The following is a 22,174-nucleotide window of genomic DNA, read 5'->3' on the forward strand; positions in this document are numbered from 1 at the left end:
TAAGAGTGCATTTGACCATAAGGGCCGATCCGCAGTGACAGACGCGCGTTATTGGACATATAGATGTGATTCTCGCTCAGAGCCACACAAAGTCATGACATTCACGCCTCATTGGACCACAAGTGCATGCTCATTTTTCATAAAGACAAAAACGAGGAGGGGGCTACGCTGACGGCGGCGGCACTGACGGATGCTATCTGAGCCCTTCCATATGCGCTCGCTAACATACGATAACATACGGCGTGGCCCGGAGCGTCCGCGACACGTAAGACAGTGACGGTGCCGGGAGGCGGTGTCCTACAGGGGACAGTGGAGATGTACAGTGAAGTGTGAGGAGGTCAGAGGTCAAAGGGCACTGAGAGAACAGATGTTGGAGGTGGAAAAAAGTAAAAAGTATTAAAGGTCCTATTACGCAAAAGGGCTTTATTGTGAGCTTTAAGACATGTTATAATGTTGTTACCTGCTCAAAAACAGACCTGGAGTTGTGTTTTGTTTCATTTGAAGCTTTAATTATGAATAAAAATGATTTAATTCTGAATAAAAATGAATTCCACTTTTAAAAAAACATGTAAACACTTAATTCCTTATGAAAATGATAATTCGTAATTGAACTTTATTCCGAAGAAAGTGGGTGGTTTCTTCTGATTTTAAAGTCGTATGTTAGGGAAGTTTATTCTTCTTAAAAATAATTCCGGTCGTTCAGTGCATGCTCGTTGCGTCGCCCTTCGATCCGGCTCCACCAGTCCTGGCTTCGGACTTTCCTCCACGTCTCTTTGGATTTGCGAGCAGGATGTGGGAGTGGGCTGAGGTAGAGCAGCCTCACACTCAGCTTGTCTTCTTCCTCACTTCTCCGACACTCTTCCCTTCTCCTCCTCAGCCGACAGACGTAAAGCGCGATGAGAGAATTCTCCAGCTGTTGCGCAATTATCATCGGAACGACCGAGAAAAAAGTTTGGATCGTGTTTGTGTCCGTGGCGTAATGACAAACTGAGATGACAGAAAAGTCGGTAGTAGCTGAAGTGTGTGTTTTCTTCCGGTCGACGTAAAAACGTTCGTGTCTTTGTCCGATCAGAAACTTCCCTACCCCCAGACGCTGAGCGGAATTAAATAAAGACGATTTAACGTGTTTTCTGCTGTACTATAGGTACTGGCGCCCCTTTGTGCATCCTATTGTGTGTTTGACCTGGTGGGACTGGCAGTACTGTTTTTGCCTTTTGTTTGATAAGGTTAGTTTGGGGTCGTTTTGTCCTTCAGGTTAGTGGTGTCATTACCGGCTTCTATTGCCCAGTGCTGCATCCTTTTGTTCTGTTTGGCCGGCTCACTAGATCTTTCAGTTGTTACTTTGTTTTTGGGCACGGAAGGGGTTTTAGCGATTTTAAAGTAAATTCAAATTAACTTGAAAATAAAAGCAACTTTTACTTTTATAACCTGTTCACCTCCTGTGTCCTCTTTAATATGTTTGATCCACGTGGGTCGTAGGATCCAGATAAACCTCAATTCAGAATTATTCTTTCCAGAGTATTTACCATAAATTTTAGACTATAAGTTGCACTTTTTTTAATGGTTTGGATTGATAGCCGCGAGAAGGTGCTCTAGGCTTGTGAGTCAATTTTCTGTGCATGTCTCCTGCAGAAAGAGCCTCTGTCCTGCTGCAAGTAGCAAAATATGCAGCAGAAAATGATAATTGAGCAGCAGAAATAAAGTTTAGAGTGATTTATGCTATATTTATTTATGCTATAGTTATCTGAATAACTGTTAATATGTTACGTTAGCATACGAGACGCCTATTCAGTCTGTTGTTCTCTGTTTATTGTTTTTACTAGAACTTGACTTTCAAGATGAAATGTCGGTTCCTGGTCTCTGATTTTATAAAATAAATTTCCCTTAAAAAGTGCGACTTATATATGTTTTTTTCTTCTTCACTACACATTTTTTGGCTGGTGCGACTTATACTCCAGAACGACTTCTAGTCCTAAAAATAAGGTAATTCAGAACAATTAATTCGGAATTAAAAAACATCATATAAACGTGGCCATTCACACATGTTGACTAATCCTAGTTTGTTCATCTGTATAACTATCAGTACATCTCCATCCCCTTCCAAGTCGCTTGCCAAGGGATTCATGAATTACACGTTTTGTGCTGAGTAAGTAAAATTTGATTAATTATAAACGCCTTTTACGGTTACACATGCATCATTTTGATGCCTGACTTTGTGCACTAATAAACGGTTAATGGTTTATGTTTTATGGGCATCTAACTGTACCTACTCTAAGGCTCGCCATGACTCTCTCCATCAGCTAGGTCAGGAATCGGAGTACACTAGACAGTTTGCTAGAACCCTGGAAGTGCGAATCCGGGCACCAGCCAATCAGCGATGAGACAGACAATCTGTGTTGTCAACGATTCCTGAGATCGAGGATTTAAAGTCGAAACAAAGAGAATGTTTGGTGAATTTTATCAAGGGGAAAGACGTCATTGTCCTTCTTCCTACAGGATTTGGAGCATTACATACGCCACGACCAAATAGCAGCAATTGGTTAAATAAAAAAAAGTACCCGCCTACCGTCGAGCGAACAAATCCTAATACTGCGAGGTCAGACGGTTTCTTCAAAGTGAAACCGACTGATGAATCAGGCGACCGGTACATCTCCATCCCCTTCCAAGTCGCTCGCAAAGGGATTCATGAATTACACGTTTTGTGCTGAGTAAGTAAAATTTGATTAATTATAAATACCTTTTACGGTTACACATGTGTCATTTTGATGCCTGAATTTGTGCACTAATAAACCGTTAATGGTTTATGTTTTATGGGCATCTAACTCTACCTCATCTGAGACTCACTGTGACTCTGTTCCTTGTGACGTCTAAAACTAGAAGCTCTCTGGCATTTTTCGTTTTGTAAAGGAGCTCATCGAAGAAAAAAGGTTGGAGACTCCCGCTGTAAGGTGTATAGAGTTTAAAAAGACATCAGAAGGTGGAACAGTTTGGTTTAAGAGAAGTTAATTAAACATGTGTGAATGAAACAAAACACAACTCCTGGTGTGTTTGTGATGAGGAAACGACATTATAACATAAATCACAAACTAGATCCAGTAATTTATTGAATGTTAAGTTGATTTTATATTAATCATAAAGAGGAAAATGCTGACGTAAGCCTCCCAAATGTGTGGTGTAGTGGTGGTTGACGCCCTTTGACCCCTGACCTCTGCGCGCTCAGCATGTGCTCTGTGTTGTGTGTGTTGTGTGTTGTGTTGTGTGTTGTGGTTTGGTAACTGTCCTGGTTACTATAGGAGCGAATCCGGGCGCTCCTCAGACTTCACGCTCCGATGGTCCGTCCACCACATTCAGGGCGCGCTGACGAGAACCAACCTGACAGATCTGTGCAGTCAAACGAGAGAGGGAGAAGAGAGGAGAGAGAGAAGAGAGAGAGGGAAGAGAGGGAGGAAAGAAGAGAGAGGAGAGATAGAGAAGAGGAAGGAGGGAGAAATGAGAGAGAAGAGAGGAGAGAAAGGAGGAAAAAGGAGAGAGAAGGAGAGAGGAGAGGAGAAAGGAGAGAGGAGAGGAGAGAGGAGAGAGAGAGAGAGAAGAGAGGAGAGGAGAAGGAGAGAGGAGAGAGGAGACAGGAGAGAGGAGAAAGGAGAGAGGAGAAGGGAGAGAAGAAAGGAGAAAGGAGAGGAAAGGAGAGAGAGGAGAAAGGAGAGGAGAGCGGAGAAAGGAGAGAGAAGAAGGGAGAGGAGAAAGGAGAGAGGAGAAAGGAGAGAGGAGAGAAAGGAGAAGAGAGAGGAGAAAGGAAAGTAGAGAAAGGAGAGAGAGAGGAGGGAGAAAGTGAGAAGGGGAGACAGGAAAGAAGAGAGAGGAGAGAGGAAAAGTGAGGGAGGAGAGGAGAAAGGAGAGAGAGAAGGAGAGAGGGAGGGAAAGAGAGGGCGAAAAGGGGGAGGGAGCTGGGGATAAAGATGGGAGAGAGGGAGAGCGGGAGAAAGATTGAAAGACAGAGAGAGGGAAAGAGTGAGAGACAAGGAAGGGAAGAGAGGGGGAGAAAGAGGGAGGAAGAGAGAGAAACAGAGAGAGAGAGAGAGAAATGCAAAGGAACACTGCACAGGCTGGTGGACAGGCAGGTAACACGAGAACTAAACCAGGACTAAACCAGGACTATAATAAACCTTTTACATTTTATTTTATGAATAAAATAACATTCATAAAGTAATTTCTACTATGATTCTGTTATCTAGACTGTATTTGTTTAGATCTTTGCACCTTGTACTTTGAGCCCAAGAAAAATTTCCACTGGTGGGACAATAAAATGTATCTTATCTTAAATCCGGACTAAACCAAGATTAAACAGGGACTCAACCTGATCAAGGACTAAATCAGGACTAAACTAAAAATAAAGAAGAGGACTAAATTGAAACTAAAACAGGACCAAGACAAAGTAAATATGGGGCTCAGGTAAAAGATGAATTCATAAAAATGTAGGTAAAGTGACTAAAATAACAGGACTAAAAACTAGGTCTAAATCCAGGTCTAAACCAGGATTTAATCAGGTCTCGGAGAACAAGGACTCCATTCAAAGGCTAAATGAGAATTGTCACTATTTTCTGTTTAAAAATCAATACTCATCTTCAGTTTCTATTGTTTCTGTGAAAGAGTCGACAGGCCGGCCGCAGTCCTCAGGCTAATCACAGCTCAAATGACTCTGGACCAAACCAGGACTGAACCAGGACTAAACCAGGTCTAAACCAGGACTAAACCAGGACTGAACCAGGACTGAACCAGGACTGAACCAGGACTAAACCAGGTCTAAACCAGGACTAAACCAGGACTGAACCAGGACTGAACCGGGACTGAACCAGGACTGAACCAGGACTGAACCGGGACTGAACCAGGACTGAACCAGGACTGTACTAGGACTAAACCAGGACTAACCAGGACTAAACCAGGACTGAACCAGGACTGAACCGGGACTAAACCGGGACTAAACCGGGACTGAACCAGGACTGAACCAGGACTGAACCAGGACTGAACCAGGACTGTACTAGGACTAAACCAGGACTAAACCAGGACTAAACCGGCACTGAACCGGGACTAAACCAGGACTGGACCAGGACTGGACCAGGACTGAACCAGGACTGAACCAGGACTGAACCAGGACTGAACCGGGACTGAACCAGGACTAAACCAGGACTGAACCAGGACTGTACTAGGACTAAACCTAGGACTAACAGGACTAAACCGGGACTAAACCGGGACTAAACCGGGACTAAACGGGGACTGAACCAGGACTGAACCGGGACTAAACCGGGACTGAACCAGGACTGAACCAGGACTGTACTAGGACTAAACCAGGACTAACCAGGACTAAACCAGGACTGAACCAGGACTGAACCGGGACTAAACCGGGACTAAACCGGGACTGAACCAGGACTAAACCAGGACTAAACCAGGACTGAACCAGGACTGTACTAGGACTAAACCAGGACTAACCAGGACTAAACCGGGACTAAACCGGGACTGAACCGGGACTAAACTGGGACTGAACCGGGACTGAACCAGGACTGAACCAGGACTGAACCAGGACTGAACCAGGACTGAACCAGGACTGAACCAGGACAGAACCATGACTAAAAGAGGATGAAACCAGGACCAATCCAGAACTAAACCATGACTAAACCAGAACCAAGTGAGACCTCCTCCCAAAGGTCTGACCCCCCCACTGATTGACCTATGACCCTCTTTAGTCTGGGGTCAAATCCCAATAGACCAACAGATTGTTCATTTCCTCCTGTGTCACAATGAAGCACATGTACAAGACTCAAATCAGAACTAAACCAGGACTAAACCAGGACTAAACCAGGACTAACCAGGACTAAACCAGGACTAAACCAGGACAGACATGTAAAACTTATTATTGAACAACCAAAAATAAAACAGGACAAGACCAATTTACCGATATTATTACCCAGAAGTCCAGACTAAACTGCATCTAAACCAGAACTAAACTACAACTGAACCAGGATTTAACCAAAACTGAAGCAAGACTGGACCAGGACTGGACCAGGACTGGACCAGGACTGGACTAGGACTGAACCAGGACTGGACCAGGACTGGACCAGGACTGAACCAGGACTGGACCAGGACTGGACCAGGACTGGACCAGGACTGGACCAGGACTGGACCAGGATTCGACCAAGACTGAACCAGGACTGGGCCAGGACTAAACCAGGACTGAACCAAGACTGGACCAGGACTGGACCAGGACTGAACCAGGACTAAACCAAGACTGGACCAGGACTGGACCAGGACTGGACCAAGACTAAACCAGGACTGAACCAAGACTGGACCAGGACTGGACCAGGACTGGACCGGGACTGAACCGGGACTGGACCGGGACTGGACCGGGACTGAACCAAGACTGAACCGGGACTGGACCGGGACTGGACCAGGACTGGACCAGGACTGGACCAGGACTGGACCAGGACTGAACCAGGACTGACCAGGACTGGACCAGGACTGGACCAGGACTGGACCAAGACTGAACCAAGACTGAACCAGGACTGGACCAGGACTGGACCAGGACTGAACCAGGACTGAACCAAGACTGGACCAGGATTAAACCAGGACTGAACCAAGACTGGACCAGGACTGGACCAGGACTGAACCAGGACTGAACCAAGACTGGACCAGAACTGGACCAGGACTGGACCAGGACTGAACCAAGACTGAACCAGGACTGGACCAGGACTGGACTAGGACTGGACCAGGACTGAACCAAGACTGGACCAGGACTAAACCAGGACTGAACCAGGACTGGACCAGGACTAAACCAGAACTGAACCAGGTGCAATCTTATGTTGTCTTTTCAAACAGAACCCAATATTATATCATAATGATGGTCATTATAGTTGTCTGTTTGGCTTAGTCCTGGTCTAGTCCTGGTTTAGTCCTGGTTTAGTCCTGGTTTAGTCCTGGTTTAGTCCTCTATCTCCTTTATCACTTTTACCTCTCCTCTTTCTCAATAAAGTCTAATGTTATTTCCTCAAACAAAACCTTTATTACATTATGTTCTGACTGTGATTACATTTGTCTGTATAAGGCGAAGTCCTGGTCTAGTCCTGGTCTAGTCCTGGTCTAGTCCTCGTCCAGCCCTAATGTCATTTAAGTCCTGATTTGGTTCTGTAATTTTCATCTCCTTTGTCAGTTTTATCTTACAAAGTTCTTTCTCAGTTTATTATTACGTTATTACATTACGTTCTGTAATTCGTTTGGTGATTGTAGTTGTCTGTAGAAGGCTAAAGTCCTGGTTTAGTCCTGATCTAGTCCTGGTTTAGTTCTCTAATTTTCATTTCCTTTATCACTTTTACCTCTCCTCTTTCTCAATAAAGTCTAATGTTATTTTCTCAAACAAAACCTTATATTACATTATATTCTGATGGTGATTAGGGATGTCTGTAGAAGGCTAAGTCCTAGTTTAGTCCTGGTTTAGTCCTGGTTTAGTCCTCGCTTAGTCCTGGTTAAGTCCTGGTTTAGTCCTTGCTTAGTCCTGGTTTAGTCCTGGTTTAGTGCTGGTTCTGTCATGGTTCATTCGTGGTTCAGTCGTGATTTAGTCGTGATTTAGTCCTGGTTTAGTCTTGGTGTAGTCCTGGTTCAGTCCTGGATCAGTCCTGGTTTAGCCCTCGTTTAGTCCTTGTTTAGTCCTTATTTTGTCCTGATTCAGTTATGATTTAGACCTGGTTTAGCCCTGGTTCAGTCCTGGTTTAGTTCTGGTTTAATCCTTATTCTGTCCTGGTTCAGTCGTGCTTCAGTCTTGGTTTAGTCCTGGTTCAGTTCTGGTTTAGACCCGATTTAGCCCTGGTTTATTTCTGATTTAGTCCCATTTTAGTCTTGGTTTAGATTATGTTGATTTAGTCCTGATAAAGTCCGTGTTTAGACCTGGTTTAGACCTTGTTTAGTTCTCGTTTAGACCTTGTTTAGTTCTCGTTTAGACCTGGTTTAGTCCTTGTTTAGTTCTCGTTTAGACCTGGTTTAGTCCTTGTTTATTTCTGGACTCTTTATTACATTATATTATGATGGTGATTAGAGTCGTCTGAGGAAGTCCTGGTTTAGTCCTGGTTTAGTCTTGATTTAGTCCTGATTTAGTCCTGGTTTAGTCCTGATTTAGACCTGGTTTAGTCCTGGTTTAGTCCTGTCATTTTCACTTCCTTTATCACTTTTACCTCAGCTCTTTCTCCGCACGGCCTAATGTTATTTCCTCAAACAAAACCTTTATTACTCGACGTTCTGACGCTGATTACAGTCGTCTGCAGAAGGCCAAGTCAGCAAACAGTGACGATGCGCTAACGCCTGGATCCTTGGGTGTGCTAAATTTGTACCTCGTCTATAAATAGCTCATCTGGAGAGGATTCATGCTCTGTACTGCGCTTAGCAACCGGGCTCCCATCCTCCTCTACGCTCTGTGAAGTCGTATCATTTACACGCGGCCTTTGGAGTCCGTCCGTTCAGCGCCAATTTCTTCAACTAAAATCTATCGTTTCAAAAAGAAGAAGGAAAAGAAAGAAAAAAAAAAAGGTGAATTAGTGGCGTTAGGGAAGCCACACGTGAGCTGGTGGTGTAAACGGGGTAATGTAAGGGAGGAAGTGCCATCTAGTGGACAAAAGGAGAATAGGTTTGAGGTAAAATTGGGATTAAAATGTGTAAATATAATAAAAATGTTGGGTAAGAAATGGGTTTAGGTCAGTAAAGAAGAAAAAATGTATGGTTCTGGTCTAGTCCTGGTTGAGATCTGGTTAAGTCTTGGTTTAGTCCTAGTTTAGTCCTTGATCTGTCCTGGTTTAATTGTGGTTCTGTCCTGGTTCAGTCCTGGTTCTGTCCTGGTTTAATTGTGGTTCTGTCCTGGTTCAGTCCTGGTTTAGTCCTGGTTTTAGTCATGATTTAGTCCTGGTTCAATCCCGATTAAGTCCTGGTTTAGTCCTAGTTAATACTGGTTTAGTACTGGTTTAGTTCTGGTTTACCTCTGATTTAGACATAGTTTAGACCTGGTTTAGTCCTGGTTCAGTCCTAGTTCAGCCGTGGTTCAATCCTGATTCAGTCCTGGTTCTGTCCTAGTTCTGTCGGAGTTCAGTCCTGGTTTAGTTCTGGTTTAGTCTTGGTACTGTCCTAGTTTAGTCCTGGTTCAGTCCTGGTTAAGCCTTGGTTTTGACCTGGTTTAGCCCTGGTTTAGTCCCGGTTTAGACCTGGTTCAGTCCTGGCTGAGTTATGGTTCAGTCATGGTTCATTCATGGATTAGGCCTGGTTTACACCTGGTTCTGTCCTGGTTAAGCCTTGGTTTTGACCTGATTTTGCCCTAGTTTAGACCTGGTTTAAACCTGTTTTAGTCCTGTTTTCATCCTGGTTTAGTTGTGATACAGTTTCCTGGTTTAGTTCTGGTTTATCCCTAGTTTAGACCTGGTATAAACCTGGTTTACTCCTGGTTCAGCTCTGGTTTAAACCCGATTTAGCCCTGTTTTTTTGTGGTTTAGTCCCATTTTAGTCTTGGTTTAGTTTATGTTCAGACCTGCTTTAGACCTGGTTCCGACCCAGTTTGGTTCAGTGTTGCTTTAATTCTAGTTTAGTCCTGATTTAGTTTTGTTTTAGTCCTGGTAGAAGAACTCACATTGGCCTACAAGTTCCAACAACCGTTTCCATGGTGATCAGCATCAAAATATGCTTCATTTTACTTTTCATTTTAAAATCTATTCATTAAAAAGATCATAATTAAACTTATTTTTTTATATTTCCCAACACAATGCAATAGAAGTGTTGTTTATAAAGCCAAATTGCATTTTCCTAAATCAAGTCAAAATAAATTAACATAAATAAAAATAAACTACACACTGTTGCCACGGAAACGCTCAAACCATAACAGACAATTTTTTTACTGTTGTGTTCAGACTTTCAATGCGCATTTTATTAAAAAGGAGCAAAAATGAGGTAAGAAATTTAAAGATTTAAGTTATTTAAGTTTAGGTTAAGGATTTTTGGAACTAAAATTAAAACAGGAAACAGTTTATTTTATTGTTTTGTTGTTTTTTGTGAGGAAATGTTAAGCTAGAATGACAAAAATTAAACACAATTCTTTTTAAATCCTAAAAATAAGATTGCTTTAAATGTATATTTCTAAATATATAGTCATTTTTAAACTCTAAATAAATACTTTGAATGAAATAATAAAAATACCAAGGCTAAAAGTGTCCAAAGTAGTTTAAAAAGAATTACTGACTGGTCTATTTTTTGTAATAACTGCGCTAATTAAAAGTCTGTATTGTTCATATTCAGGAAATTAAAACCGAAAATCATTTATTGTTTTTTGATAAGACAAAATAAAATGAAACTAAAAATAGACATGTTTCAATATGAGGAATAAATGAGGACATTTGAAGAGAATCCTATTATTAAAACAAAATCTGCCAATATAACCGCAGTAATTGTAAAAAAAATAAATAAAAAATGCAATTTTGTTTTTTTTTTTCTAATCTCTAAAATAACTTTCTTTTTCTTTTTTTTTTTTAATAAATAAAATAAGAATGTTGCTTAAGAAATTGGTTTAGTTAAGTAAAGAAGAAAAATTGTATGGTCCTGGTTCAGTCCTAGATCAGTCCTGGTTTAGTCCTTGTTCTGTCCTGGTTCAGTCCTAGATCAGTCCTGGTTTAGTCCTTGTTCTGTCCTGGTTCAGTCATGGTTTAGTCCTGGTTTAGTGCTGGTTCAGTCCTGGTTTAGTTCTGGTTTAGTCCTAGTTTAGACCTGGTATAAACCTGGTTTACTCCTGGTTCAGCTCTGGTTTAAACCCGATTTAGCCCTGTTTTTTTGTGGTTTAGTCCCATTTTAGTCTTGGTTTAGTTTATGTTCAGACCTGCTTTAGACCTGGTTCTGACCCAGTTTGGTTCAGTGTTGCTTTAATTCTAGTTTAGTCCTGATTTAGTTTTGTTTTAGTCCTGGTAGAAGAACTCACATTGGCCTACAAGTTCCAACAACCATTTCCATGGTGATCAGCATCAAAATATGCTTCATTTTACTTTTCATTTTAAAATCTATTCATTAAAAAGATCATAATTAAACTTATTTTTTTATATTTCCCAACACAATGCAATAGAAGTGTTGTTTATAAAGCCAAATTGCATTTTCCTAAATCAAGTCAAAATAAATTAACATAAATAAAAATAAACTACACACTGTTGCCACGGAAACGCTCAAACCATAACAGACAATTTTTCTACTGTTGTGTTCAGACTTTCAATGCGCATTTTATTAAAAGGAGTAAAAATGAGGTAAGAAATTTGAAGATTTAAGTTATTTAAGTTTAGGTTAAGGATTTTTGGAACTAAAATTAAAACAGGAAACAGTTTATTTTATTGTTTTGTTGTTTTTTGTGAGGAAATGTTAAGCTAGAATGACAAAAATTAAACACAATTCTTTTTAAATGCTAAAAATAAGATTGCTTTAAATGTATATTTCTAAATATATAGTCATTTTTAAACTCTAAATAAATACTTTGAATGAAATAATAAAAATACCAAGGCTAAAAGTGTCCAAAGTAGTTTAAAAAGAATTACTGACTGGTCTATTTTTTGTAATAACTGCGCTAATTAAAAGTCTGTATTGTTCATATTCAGGAAATTAAAACCGAAAATCATTTATTGTTTTTTGATAAGACAAAATAAAATGAAACTAAAAATAGACATGTTTCAATATGAGGAATAAATGAGGACATTTGAAGAGAATCCTATTATTAAAACAAAATCTGCCAATATAACCGCAGTAATTGTAAAAAAAATAAATAAAAAATGCAATTTGGTATTTTTTTTCTAATCTCTAAAATAACTTTCTTTTTCTTTCTTTTTTTTTTTAATAAATAAAATAAGAATGTTGCTTAAGAAATTGGTTTAGTTAAGTAAAGAAGAAAAATTGTACGGTCCTGGTTCAGTCCTAGATCAGTCCTGGTTTAGTCCTTGTTCTGTCCTGGTTCAGTCATGGTTTAGTCCTGGTTTAGTGCTGGTTCAGTCCTGGTTTAGTTCTGGTTTAGACCTTCTTCTGCCCTACTTCAGTTGTGGTTTAGTCATTGGTCTGTCCTGGTTTAGTCCTTGTTCTTTCCTGGTTCAGTCCTGGTTCTGTCCTGGTTCTGTCCTGGTTTAGCCCCGTTTTAGACCTGGTTCAGTCCTTGTTTGGTTCTGGTTTAGCCCTGGTTAAGATTGAGTTCAGACCTATTTTAAACCTGATTTAGCTCTGGTCCTGGTTTAGTCCTGGTTTCCTCATCTCTAACATAACTTTTCTTTTTTCCAGGAGAGCTTGTCCACTGCACGGTTTTGAATCACTGTTGGAATGCTGCAACCAGATCTTTCTCCAAAACCCCTTCACTCCGACCCCGCTCATGGACCTCAGCGACGAAACCGCCAGCGCCCTCGACGTCGACCTCTCCTCGATGCTCTCCGAACTCCACATCACCTCCCATCACCTTGTGACCCGCCATCAAGAACTAGCCACGTGGCAGTCGCTGACGGCGCTCGGCATCCAGCACGTGGGGCAGGAAGTGGACGCGCTGGAACGGCTGAAACTCGACGTAGAGGCCCAGCTCGAGGACAGGCAGACGTACGCTCGTTTTATCGCTGAGTGTGTGAAGTTTAAAGAAGATTTCGGTCCGTTTGTGTGCGATGACGTGTACGCAGAATTGAAAAACGAGAAACGGCTAACCAACCAGATTATCAGTACGTTGAGAAATCATATCGATCTTCTTTACGGTCAAATCGATTCGCTAAAAGACATCCATAACCACCTCTACACGAATTTCCAAGACAAATCCGAAGCGACTGAGATCATGGCGGGCTGCATGACGCACACGAATTCGCTGCAAATCTCGCAAACTGGACGCAAACAGCGACCCCTCAGCTACGATCAGTGGAAGTCCGAGTGCGACAAGATGCAAAACACGTGTCAGAGTTTGCTGAGAAGATCGGCGAGCCTGCGCCAAAACGTCCAGTTCACGTTGACAAATTTGCGAAATGCGTGCGGTCGCCAGTGGTCGAGCACGAACCGGGCCATGAGGAGACGGACCCACGACATGCGAAAGAAGGAGGAGCAGACGCGTTGGAAGCTGCAGCACGCACAAAACGAAATGGACGAGCTTCAGAAGACGCTGTGGAAGGTGATGGAGCAAATGAGGAACTGCGAAGCGAGAGCCTGCGAAAACGCAAATAACATTGATGCTCTGAATAAAAGAAAACACAACGAACTGTGTAACGATCAAGCGCACAACAGTCTGATGTTACAAAAGTACAATTTAAGCTCCATAGCGACTGGGCTGGAGAGGATGCACAGGCAGGTCCACGCCAAGCTAGAGGTGGCGAGAAGGTGTGTCTCGGCGATACAAAGAGAGCTAGAGGAGCAAGGGAGGGCTCTGCAGGCACAATGCAAGTGTCAGGACATGTACCAGAACATTCTACCACTGCATGGGGCTTCAGTCTGACCAGCGAACGACAGGACAGGAGCGGTCAACTTCCTGGAGAGGATACAACCCAACCGCGGATGACGAGACCCCAAGAAGTGTTGGTGAAAATAATAAAAAATACTGAGCAAGCACACAGATCCCAATATACTGTGCAGTTTTTAGTAAGAGATACTCGCTTAAAACAAATTCACAGATATAGATTAAACTGTAACTGCAATTTAGTGCAATAAACTGAGTAAAAAGTAACAAATGTGTACTGTATTTTTCATACTACAAGTTGCACTTTTTGGGGGCATTTTTTAAATAAAATCAGAGACCAGGAACCGACATAAAAACAGCAGAACAGAGAACAACAGACTGTTAATGTCACATATGAACAGTTCTTCTCACTCTCCATCTCACTCCAAATCACTAAATCCATTCAATTCTTCATCCTCAGTGTCACTTTTGAGCAACTCCTCGACTTCCGGAGGTAAACAGAGCGCCGCTTCCTCTTCTGTGTCGCTGTCGTCAGACTCAGCGTCAGTTCCAGTTAGAATTATTCTGGCCTTTCTGAATCCCGACAGGATGGTTTTGGTGTCAATGAAGTCACTTAAGTTTCGAATTTTCAGTGGTACAGAAGTAATGGTGTGATACTGACACACAAGACCAGAGCCTTTCAACGCTTCAGTGTGAAAATTTTAATTCTAAGTCGTAGGAAACACTCAAACCATTAAAAAAAAGTGCGACTTACAGTCCGAAAAATATGGTAATTCACAAACTAAACTGATAAGGTTTATATGAATATAAATATGAAATAAGGCTGGTTCGTTGGTGTAAAATGTTCAATGTTTGTGTGCAACAACAAGTCAACACTGCTCTGATTGTCTGAGAGGCTTTAAAACAGCTTTGTGGTCCAGATAGAGCTTATTTACTATGGAGATGCCAATATCCATGCAAAATAATACAACTCCAATGACGATGGCAGAGTCCACGACAACATCTAGAAATAATGTCAATATCCAAATACAACAAAATAATAATAATAATAATAGCAGCAGTTATTACATGTCTTATAAAGGTCAAAGGCCAAAAGCTTGAGTCTTTGGTTCAAAATAAGTTAATTATATCAGAAAATAAGTTTGTCTAAAATGGTCAACAACCTAAAAATAAAATGAACAAAAAAAAGAAAAAAGCACCCTTCCTGCTGCTGTAGAACCTTTCATGGACTTTTTCCCATTCAAAAGACATAATAATTTGTTTTAAATTGTTAATCACTATAATAACAGTCCTTGGATCCATGGACACTTTTTTGTCAGAGATTTTCTTACCTTTCTTGGGCTCTGGAGGCAGATCTGGAGGCTGTTCAAACTTTAGCGTCTGTTTTAGGGCTTCTGCAGAGATCTTTGTTCCGGAGAAGATTCCCGATGGAAATGAGGTCTGAGCTGTGGTCTGGGTCTACACACACGAGGAGACTATTTTAGGAAGGGTGAAGATGTTATGAAGGACTTTCTCATGCAGTAGAGTGACTTGACTAAAACCGAAATATGCTAAATAAGTAAATACATGTTAATAAAATGTACTAGGAACTGTTACAAATAAATTAGAGCAGATAATATTATTAGTAAGTCTGGGTATCATTAAAAAGTTGCCGATATGATACATACCTCAATACATAGGCCATGATACGATACTGTGCACTTTCGATTTTATATGATTCAATACGATATATTTCAAATTGATATGGTCTAATAAAAAATAAAGGCTAAATGATGGTTGTGATACTAAAAGTCGTTGTTAAACCACTCCTTGTGCAGAGTTATTAACAAACACATATTTTAATTATCAAAACTGTTAAAATGTCAAAAGTGTTGAATAAACAAGTTTTCTTCCTCTAAACCAGGCCCGGGGACCAAATTTGGCCCGCGATATAATTATATTTGTCCCGTGAGATCATATCAAACATGTATTAGAGCTACAGATCGACTATAGAGACATTACTTATTTAAAATCTTGCTATTATTTTATATTTGGCTTGTTCTGGATTCAATGTTTAAGCAAAACTATTATTACACATTTATAATAAGAAAAGATTTGTTTAAAAATGTTCATTAAATATATTGTTTGGCCCACAACTTAGTCACGGTTTTAAATTTGAGTTTGACACCTCTGCTCTAAACAAACAACAAAACTGTAGCGCTGTAACAAAATAATTTAGTAAAATATACCAAAAAATTCTCTTGGTGATATCGAAACAGCAGCCCATAATATCGATACTGTATCATCACATTAAACAATACGATATATCGATATTTTGATATTTTTGCACACCCCTAATTAGTACAAATAAGAACATATCTAAACTGAAATCTGAGTCTACGTTGTAACTAACAAAAACTGACAAAAATGAACTCTCAATGGCCACATGCAGTAGCAAGTCGCAAAAAAGTAATAAAAATAAGAAATATGTAAAATGTAAATACAAAAGAATGGCATTGCTGTGTCATTTGAAATATTTTTTACTTTTTAATACACATATTTATACTGATACAAACCTGTGGAGTAGTTTTAGCAGTGTCTTCGTTTTTGTTTTCAGCTGGACTTGTGTTTTGTTTCCCCAGGAGGATCACGGGGGGTTTCTCTGTGGGGAACCCGGGGAGAGGCGTCGACTGCCGGACACTGGGCTCGAACTTCACCGCCTCCTGGTGCAGCTTCTGTCGGACGTGTTTTATTTTACCCACCATTTTTTTTTTTCGCTACAAACCCTGCCAAAACACACCAAAAACAACACACTGACAGCAGCCTACAAGAACCACATGTGTTTCTGTAAAGTCAACAAACCGGACGTCCTACCACCGGAAGTCGAGTAAATCGGTCATATTCGTTTGCTAAAAAAAATAATAAAATTTGGGCTAACGGGACATAGTTGACTTGGAAATACATGTATTAAAATATGCGTAAAGTTTTCAATGTATCTCTGTTCAAGTTCAAACATAAAAATAGTAAAAAGTTTGGTTTTAATATGAAAAACATCAGGAAGTGCTAGTGCTGTTAGCTTTTAGCTCAACAGCGTTATGGCGGTGTTAAACGTTTAGATTCCGAAAGAACGCAATTGATGAAGAAAGGTTCCGCTTCACAGTTGTGCCATTTAATTTTAATATTTATCTGTTTTTGTAATATACAGTATATTTCTTTGTAAATTACGGCCTATTTTGAACTTTTCATAGCATTTTTAATATATTTTTTTTAAAATCTGAGTAAGATTTTTAAAACTATATTAAAAAACTGTTTATCAAAATTTCAGTTTTCTGTTCAAAGTCAGTTTATTATAATTATTTACTTTTTCTTTTTAAATAATATGACACTTTTCACAATAAAAACAACAAAGACACAAAGTAAACATTGTACATGGTTTTATACAAAAATAGACATATCAAAACACAATTACACTATGGGTATTACGGTATGTACAACACCGCTCATGAAACAATACAATGACACATAAAGGACTAAAAACGAGTTCGGAAATCATGTTATGTAAGAAAAAAAAAGATAATATTTTACTAATGAAGCAAAAACTATGGAATAAAATGTAAGTGAAGTAGTGCTATGATAAATACTGATGGAATGGTCCCTAAACCTACTGTGGCACATTTGTCAACACAAAACAATGTTACAATCACAAAAATGTTCATACTACTAATAATTCATAATTAACAACAAATTAAAAAATCTAATTTAAAGTCACAGCCCACAACATGCAAACACAATACATTTGGCAGTATTATTATTATACCACAACAAATAATGATTAAAGTATGAAGTAGTTAAACATTTAAAGGTGAGTTACAGAGAGGAAACAAACTTAAACAGACTAAACCCTCCTAATTACAACTAACTACAACTATGCCATCCAATGAAATACAACCTAACTAAAATAAAAATAACATTGAAAAAATACATAAATAAGCTAAGAATAATGCATGTGTTTAGAAGTAGAATTCTGAAATAAATATAACAGAAATGTCCTAACTATTAGTGATAGTGATATTTTCTTAATTTAACTGAAATGTGAAATAAGGTTAAATAACCAAATAAATAAATAATTTAAATAAATAGATTTATCAACTAGATTTCAAATGTCTTATCAGTTTAAAGGTGTACTATGTAACTTTTCTGGTGGAAGGTCCAACACTTGTTTCCAACCTTATCTATTATCTGTGTTTTTATTGCTCAAAGACACCAAAAAAAACATGTATTCTTACAGTGTGCGGGCTCGCCTCTCCACAGATCTGACCTGCAGCCTCATCTGATTGTCCTCATGGAAGTAGATAGAAAGCAGAAAAATAGAAAGTAGAAAGAAGTTCAGTACCGTACTGTGGAACATCCGTAAAGCAATATAATCTCCATGGAGACAAGCAGGTGGATCACACACTTGAATACTAGGGATGTAACAATAACCAAAATATCGTGATATCGTATCGTCAAAAGTCTCACAATGATATCGTGGGGTGTCACAATATATTGAATTACACGTTCTTTTGTTTAAATACATGGTTTTATAGCAGCAACAGCTTATGAACACAGAGAACTACATATCCCATGATTCATTTCAGCGCAGACAACATGAAGAAATATGTTTTTGACTTGAATTCCTGGGATTATGATGGAAATAATTCACACCAAAATCTTGTCAAGGTATTTCAAAAGCAAAACAGTGTCCCAGCTATAATTATATAAGCCTCTTCAAAATATCGCAATAAATATCGTACCGTGAGATTTGGATATCATTACATCCCGATTGAATACAGCACTTTTTCATTATGTGTCAGTTGCATTTTACAATAAGGGGTCCGGGGTTGTTATGAGGGTCTCAGAAAACCCCAGTCCTACATAAAATCACATAAAAATGGATACACTTCAGTTAGTGTTGAGTGCAGTGTTTTCAGGTGTCAATATATAAAGGCCGTGTACCTGATTTTGTATTTTCATGTTTCATTTTGAGCTGAATTTTTCTTGCTCTAATACAGATATATTGTAAAAGCAGCTCTAAGTCTGCAGTGTGCTGAGAATCAGGAAGTGCATTGTATATTTTAATGATTTGCGTTAGGGTAGTAATTGGTTCAGTAGCCGTCTAGTCAAATTTTCACTGTCAACAATTCAAAAATTTTCCATGACTTTTTCATGACCTAAAGTGAATTTTCCATGACTTTACTGCACCTACATGTGTAGAACTGATCAGACTTTTAAGGCTAAATATGAAATGTTAACCCTTTCCACTCACCTTATTGTTTGGGATTATAGTTTTTAACATTCAAAATCCTGTCAGTGCATTTATTGTCGTCTCTTTTAAACAAAAGGCGCAGACGTTCAGAAATAATCACAACAGCCAAAAGCTGTAGTTGTGAAAGAGATACTAAAATCCCATGACTTTTACAAAACTTTCATTAAATTTACAAAATTCCATGACTTTTCCAGGCCTGGGAAATGACATTTGCGACTTTTCCAGGATTTCCATGGACCGTGGGAACCCTGATATTGTAATGTTTTGCGGTACACTTGACTGGATGTTTATTTCTGCTTTTCTGTTTGGGGTCAAAATAAAATAAAACTGCTGTGACCTGTCTGTGTCTGAGAATCAGGAAGCACTCGGTTAGCATGCTAGTTGCTGCTAGGTTTATCATGACGCCGAAACTCTGCACTGGTGTCAGCAAATTGTGAAAAGATCTTATGATGATTAGGATAATTAGGAGCTCCAAATGCATAAGGAGTAACTTTGGACAACTGCAAACTGTTTTAAATTGAACTAGTTGTGTTTGTAACATTTTTAAAACAGTAAAAATCAGGTAAAGGGCCTTTAAACGATCGAATATAAATGTATTTTCCAGAATTTCTACAGCTCAGTGATGCGAATATGCACGAAGAGCGAGGAGGGGGGGATGCTGGTTCCATCTTTAGACAGCAGGTGTATGTGGCGGTAACCTGAGGACACAGAAGAAAAGGTTAGCCTCCTCTCCTCCACGTCGTACACCTGACATTTACCGCGTATGCTAATAACGTCCCCAGCGCGCACCTGCAGAACTCTGGGTAAAATTAGACCCGCAAGACTGATGCGACCGGTGCCTCGCGAGCCCACGTGCGAAACAAAAGCGGTCAGCAGTGCAAAAACAGCAGGAGGGAGAGAGGACAGAGGGGGGAGAAAACGCTGACTTCTGGAGCCAGCGAAGCATAAAATTATTCTGTAATAGATTATAGGCTGACGTAAAGCGGTGCAGACGCGGCAAAATTAAAAATAATGGCGGAAATGTATGAGGAAAAATGCAGTGAAGAATGGAAAACGAGAGATGGAGAGATATTTCAAAAGAGTCGACTATAAATACGGCCTTGTTCCAATTAGGGTTGTAACTAATGGCTGGTTTAGTAGTCGACTTTTTTGAGAATATAGTTCACTAGATAATATTTATTTCTGTTTTGCTTTAAAAAAAAAAGAAATATAAATTGAAAGAGAAAATGTACAGTTTGAGAAAGCATCTGAAACACAAGAATAAAGGAGGTTAAGGTTAAGGTACACTCTGCATCTGGGGGAGGGCATCTGACACACAGGGATATGGTTAAAATGGATGGTTAAAATACAGTACAGGAGGAGATGGAGAGATATTTCAAAAGCTGGAAATATAAACATGGCCTTGTTCCAATTACGGTTGTAACTAATGACTGGTTTTTAGTCAGGTAGTCAGCAATTTTTTTAGACAATATTTCACTATGTTAATATCTGGGTCACAGGGCTACGTTTGTCAGCACGCAAAATCAGATGGAGGGCAGGAAGTGAACTGACTGGAGGAAAATGCCGATGTGTTGTGTAGTTTACGGCTGTGCCAATCGTTCTAACTGAGAGAAGGAAAAGCGATTTTTTTAGAGTACCGAATATAGTCGTCCACAAAGGTCAGAAATGGGAAAATCTGACAGAACAACGCCGTAAAAAGTGGATTACAAACCTGTTTACGGTCGGGAGGAGCAGAATTCGCTACTGCTCGTGTCTGCAGTGACCACTTCGACAAAGGTTTGTTACAAAGCTAAACTGTTTTTTGTAGTTTACCTACACATAAACGAATCATTAACGACTAACGGCTAACGACGTTTGTTGACATTAAATAGTTCAGATAGAGGTTACTGTCGATACACTGCAGTTTTTCCTATAACAGTCTATACACATAAAATAAGAGAAACACCCCGGCGAAGACCAAACGATCCTCTGCCTCGATTCTCGGCAAATCTTTTACTTCGGTTGAAAATTCTCTCATTTTCAATAAGATGGGGTCACGCCCAATATATTTGTCAACTAACTGCTCGTACTTTTGCCTCGCTACTGGCTCTAAATCCTTACAATAAGAACTCTTCTCCATGTCTGTGTTCTCCAGAGCCGTGTTTGTCTTCACTTCCTGCCCTCCATATTCGCGCATCATCGTGATCACGTGACTGAAACCCTCCTATTTACTTCTGTTTTGCTTTAAAAAAAAGGTGGAGGAAAGAAATATTCATTTAAAGAGAAACTGCGCAGTTTGGGAGGGCATCTGACATACAAAGATACAGGAGGTTAAGGTAAATGAACAATTTATTGTCTCTGTAGGGAAATCTGTTCTCTGCACTGGACCCTTTCTGGAGAGGGCATCGGACACACAGGGATACAGGAGGAGGACGGGAGGGCATCTGACACACAGGGATACAGGAGGAGGACGGGAGGGCATCGGACACACAGGGATACAGGAGGAGGACGGGAGGGCATCTGACACACAGGGATACAGGAGGAGGACGGGAGGGCATCTGACACACAGAGATGGGATACAGGAGGAGGACGGGAGGGCATCTGACACACAGGGATACAGGAGGAGGACGGGAGGGCATCTGACACACAGAGATACAGGAGGAGGACGGGAGGGCATCTGACACACAGAGATGGGATACAGGAGGAGGACGGGAGGGCATCTGACACACAGGGATACAGGAGGAGGACGGGAGGGCATCTGACACACAGATGGGATACAGGGAGGAGGACGGGAGGGCATCTGACACACAGAGATGGGATACAGGAGGAGGACGGGAGGGCATCTGACACACAGAGATGGGATACAGGAGGAGGACGGGAGGGCATCTGACACACAGGGATACAGGAGGAGGACGGGAGGGCATCGGACACACAGGGATACAGGAGGAGGACGGGAGGGCATCTGACACACAGGGATACAGGAGGAGGACGGGAGGGCATCTGACACACCTTGTTGCATGCAGCTCAGCGGGAGAGTGTACTGTCCCACAAAGTCGTTTTTCGAGGTCTTGTCGTAATCCTCCACCACAAATCGAACCAGGGCCAACTCTGGAGCGTGGATCGTGAAGCGAAGGGTGTCGTACCAGACCGGGTTAAAACCTGAAAGAAAAAGTAAATATATTTCAATTCTCTGTCTTCTTTCAATTCATTTCCACGTCCAGCTCCGTGGACCTGGACGGCGACATGAATTCTAAATCAACCAAAATAAACCAACAGAGGAGCTTCACTCAGTCACATTTAAATATTCAATATGATGTTCTGCCTTTTCCCAACCAGCAGTCACGTGATTTAATGTTTTGGAGGCCGTACTGAAAGTCAAGACTGGGGTTGATCCGGATGGTGTCCTTCCATTTCAATATAATCATGGCAACTTTAAACAGCTCAAACGATCCAAAATC

General features: G+C 40.5%; 3 protein-coding genes across 3 annotated transcripts in view; 1 reads left to right on the forward strand and 2 right to left on the reverse strand.

Annotated features, from left to right (window-relative positions):
* slx9 (SLX9 ribosome biogenesis factor) overlaps nt 1-16,312 on the reverse strand; it is a 53,504-nt gene extending 37,192 nt beyond the window's left edge. Inside the window, exons 1-2 of the mRNA XM_020920814.2 lie at nt 16,009-16,312; nt 14,785-14,911 (exon numbers count right to left, since the gene is read on the reverse strand). Of these exons, the coding sequence (XP_020776473.2) occupies nt 14,785-14,911; nt 16,009-16,197 (316 nt within the window). The 5' untranslated portion in view covers nt 16,198-16,312. The remainder of the gene's footprint in view (nt 1-14,784; nt 14,912-16,008) is intronic.
* LOC129407204 (uncharacterized) lies at nt 12,324-13,510 on the forward strand. The gene has a single exon (XM_055147678.1). The coding sequence runs from the start codon at nt 12,401-12,403 to the stop codon at nt 13,490-13,492; it is 1,092 nt and encodes a 363-aa protein (XP_055003653.1). The 5' UTR covers nt 12,324-12,400; the 3' UTR covers nt 13,493-13,510.
* Nucleotides 16,313-16,991: 679 nt separating the features above from the next.
* Nucleotides 16,992-22,174, reverse strand: part of plcd4a (phospholipase C, delta 4a) — a 40,567-nt gene continuing 35,384 nt past the window's right edge. Inside the window, exons 15-16 of the mRNA XM_055165818.1 lie at nt 21,726-21,875; nt 16,992-19,435 (exon numbers count right to left, since the gene is read on the reverse strand). Of these exons, the coding sequence (XP_055021793.1) occupies nt 19,347-19,435; nt 21,726-21,875 (239 nt within the window). The 3' untranslated portion in view covers nt 16,992-19,346. The remainder of the gene's footprint in view (nt 19,436-21,725; nt 21,876-22,174) is intronic.

Source organism: Boleophthalmus pectinirostris, unplaced genomic scaffold, assembly GCF_026225935.1.
Source record: "Boleophthalmus pectinirostris isolate CB_2022bp ecotype Guang Dong unplaced genomic scaffold, ASM2622593v1 HiC_scaffold_11, whole genome shotgun sequence".
Lineage (NCBI taxonomy): Eukaryota > Metazoa > Chordata > Actinopteri > Gobiiformes > Gobiidae > Boleophthalmus > Boleophthalmus pectinirostris.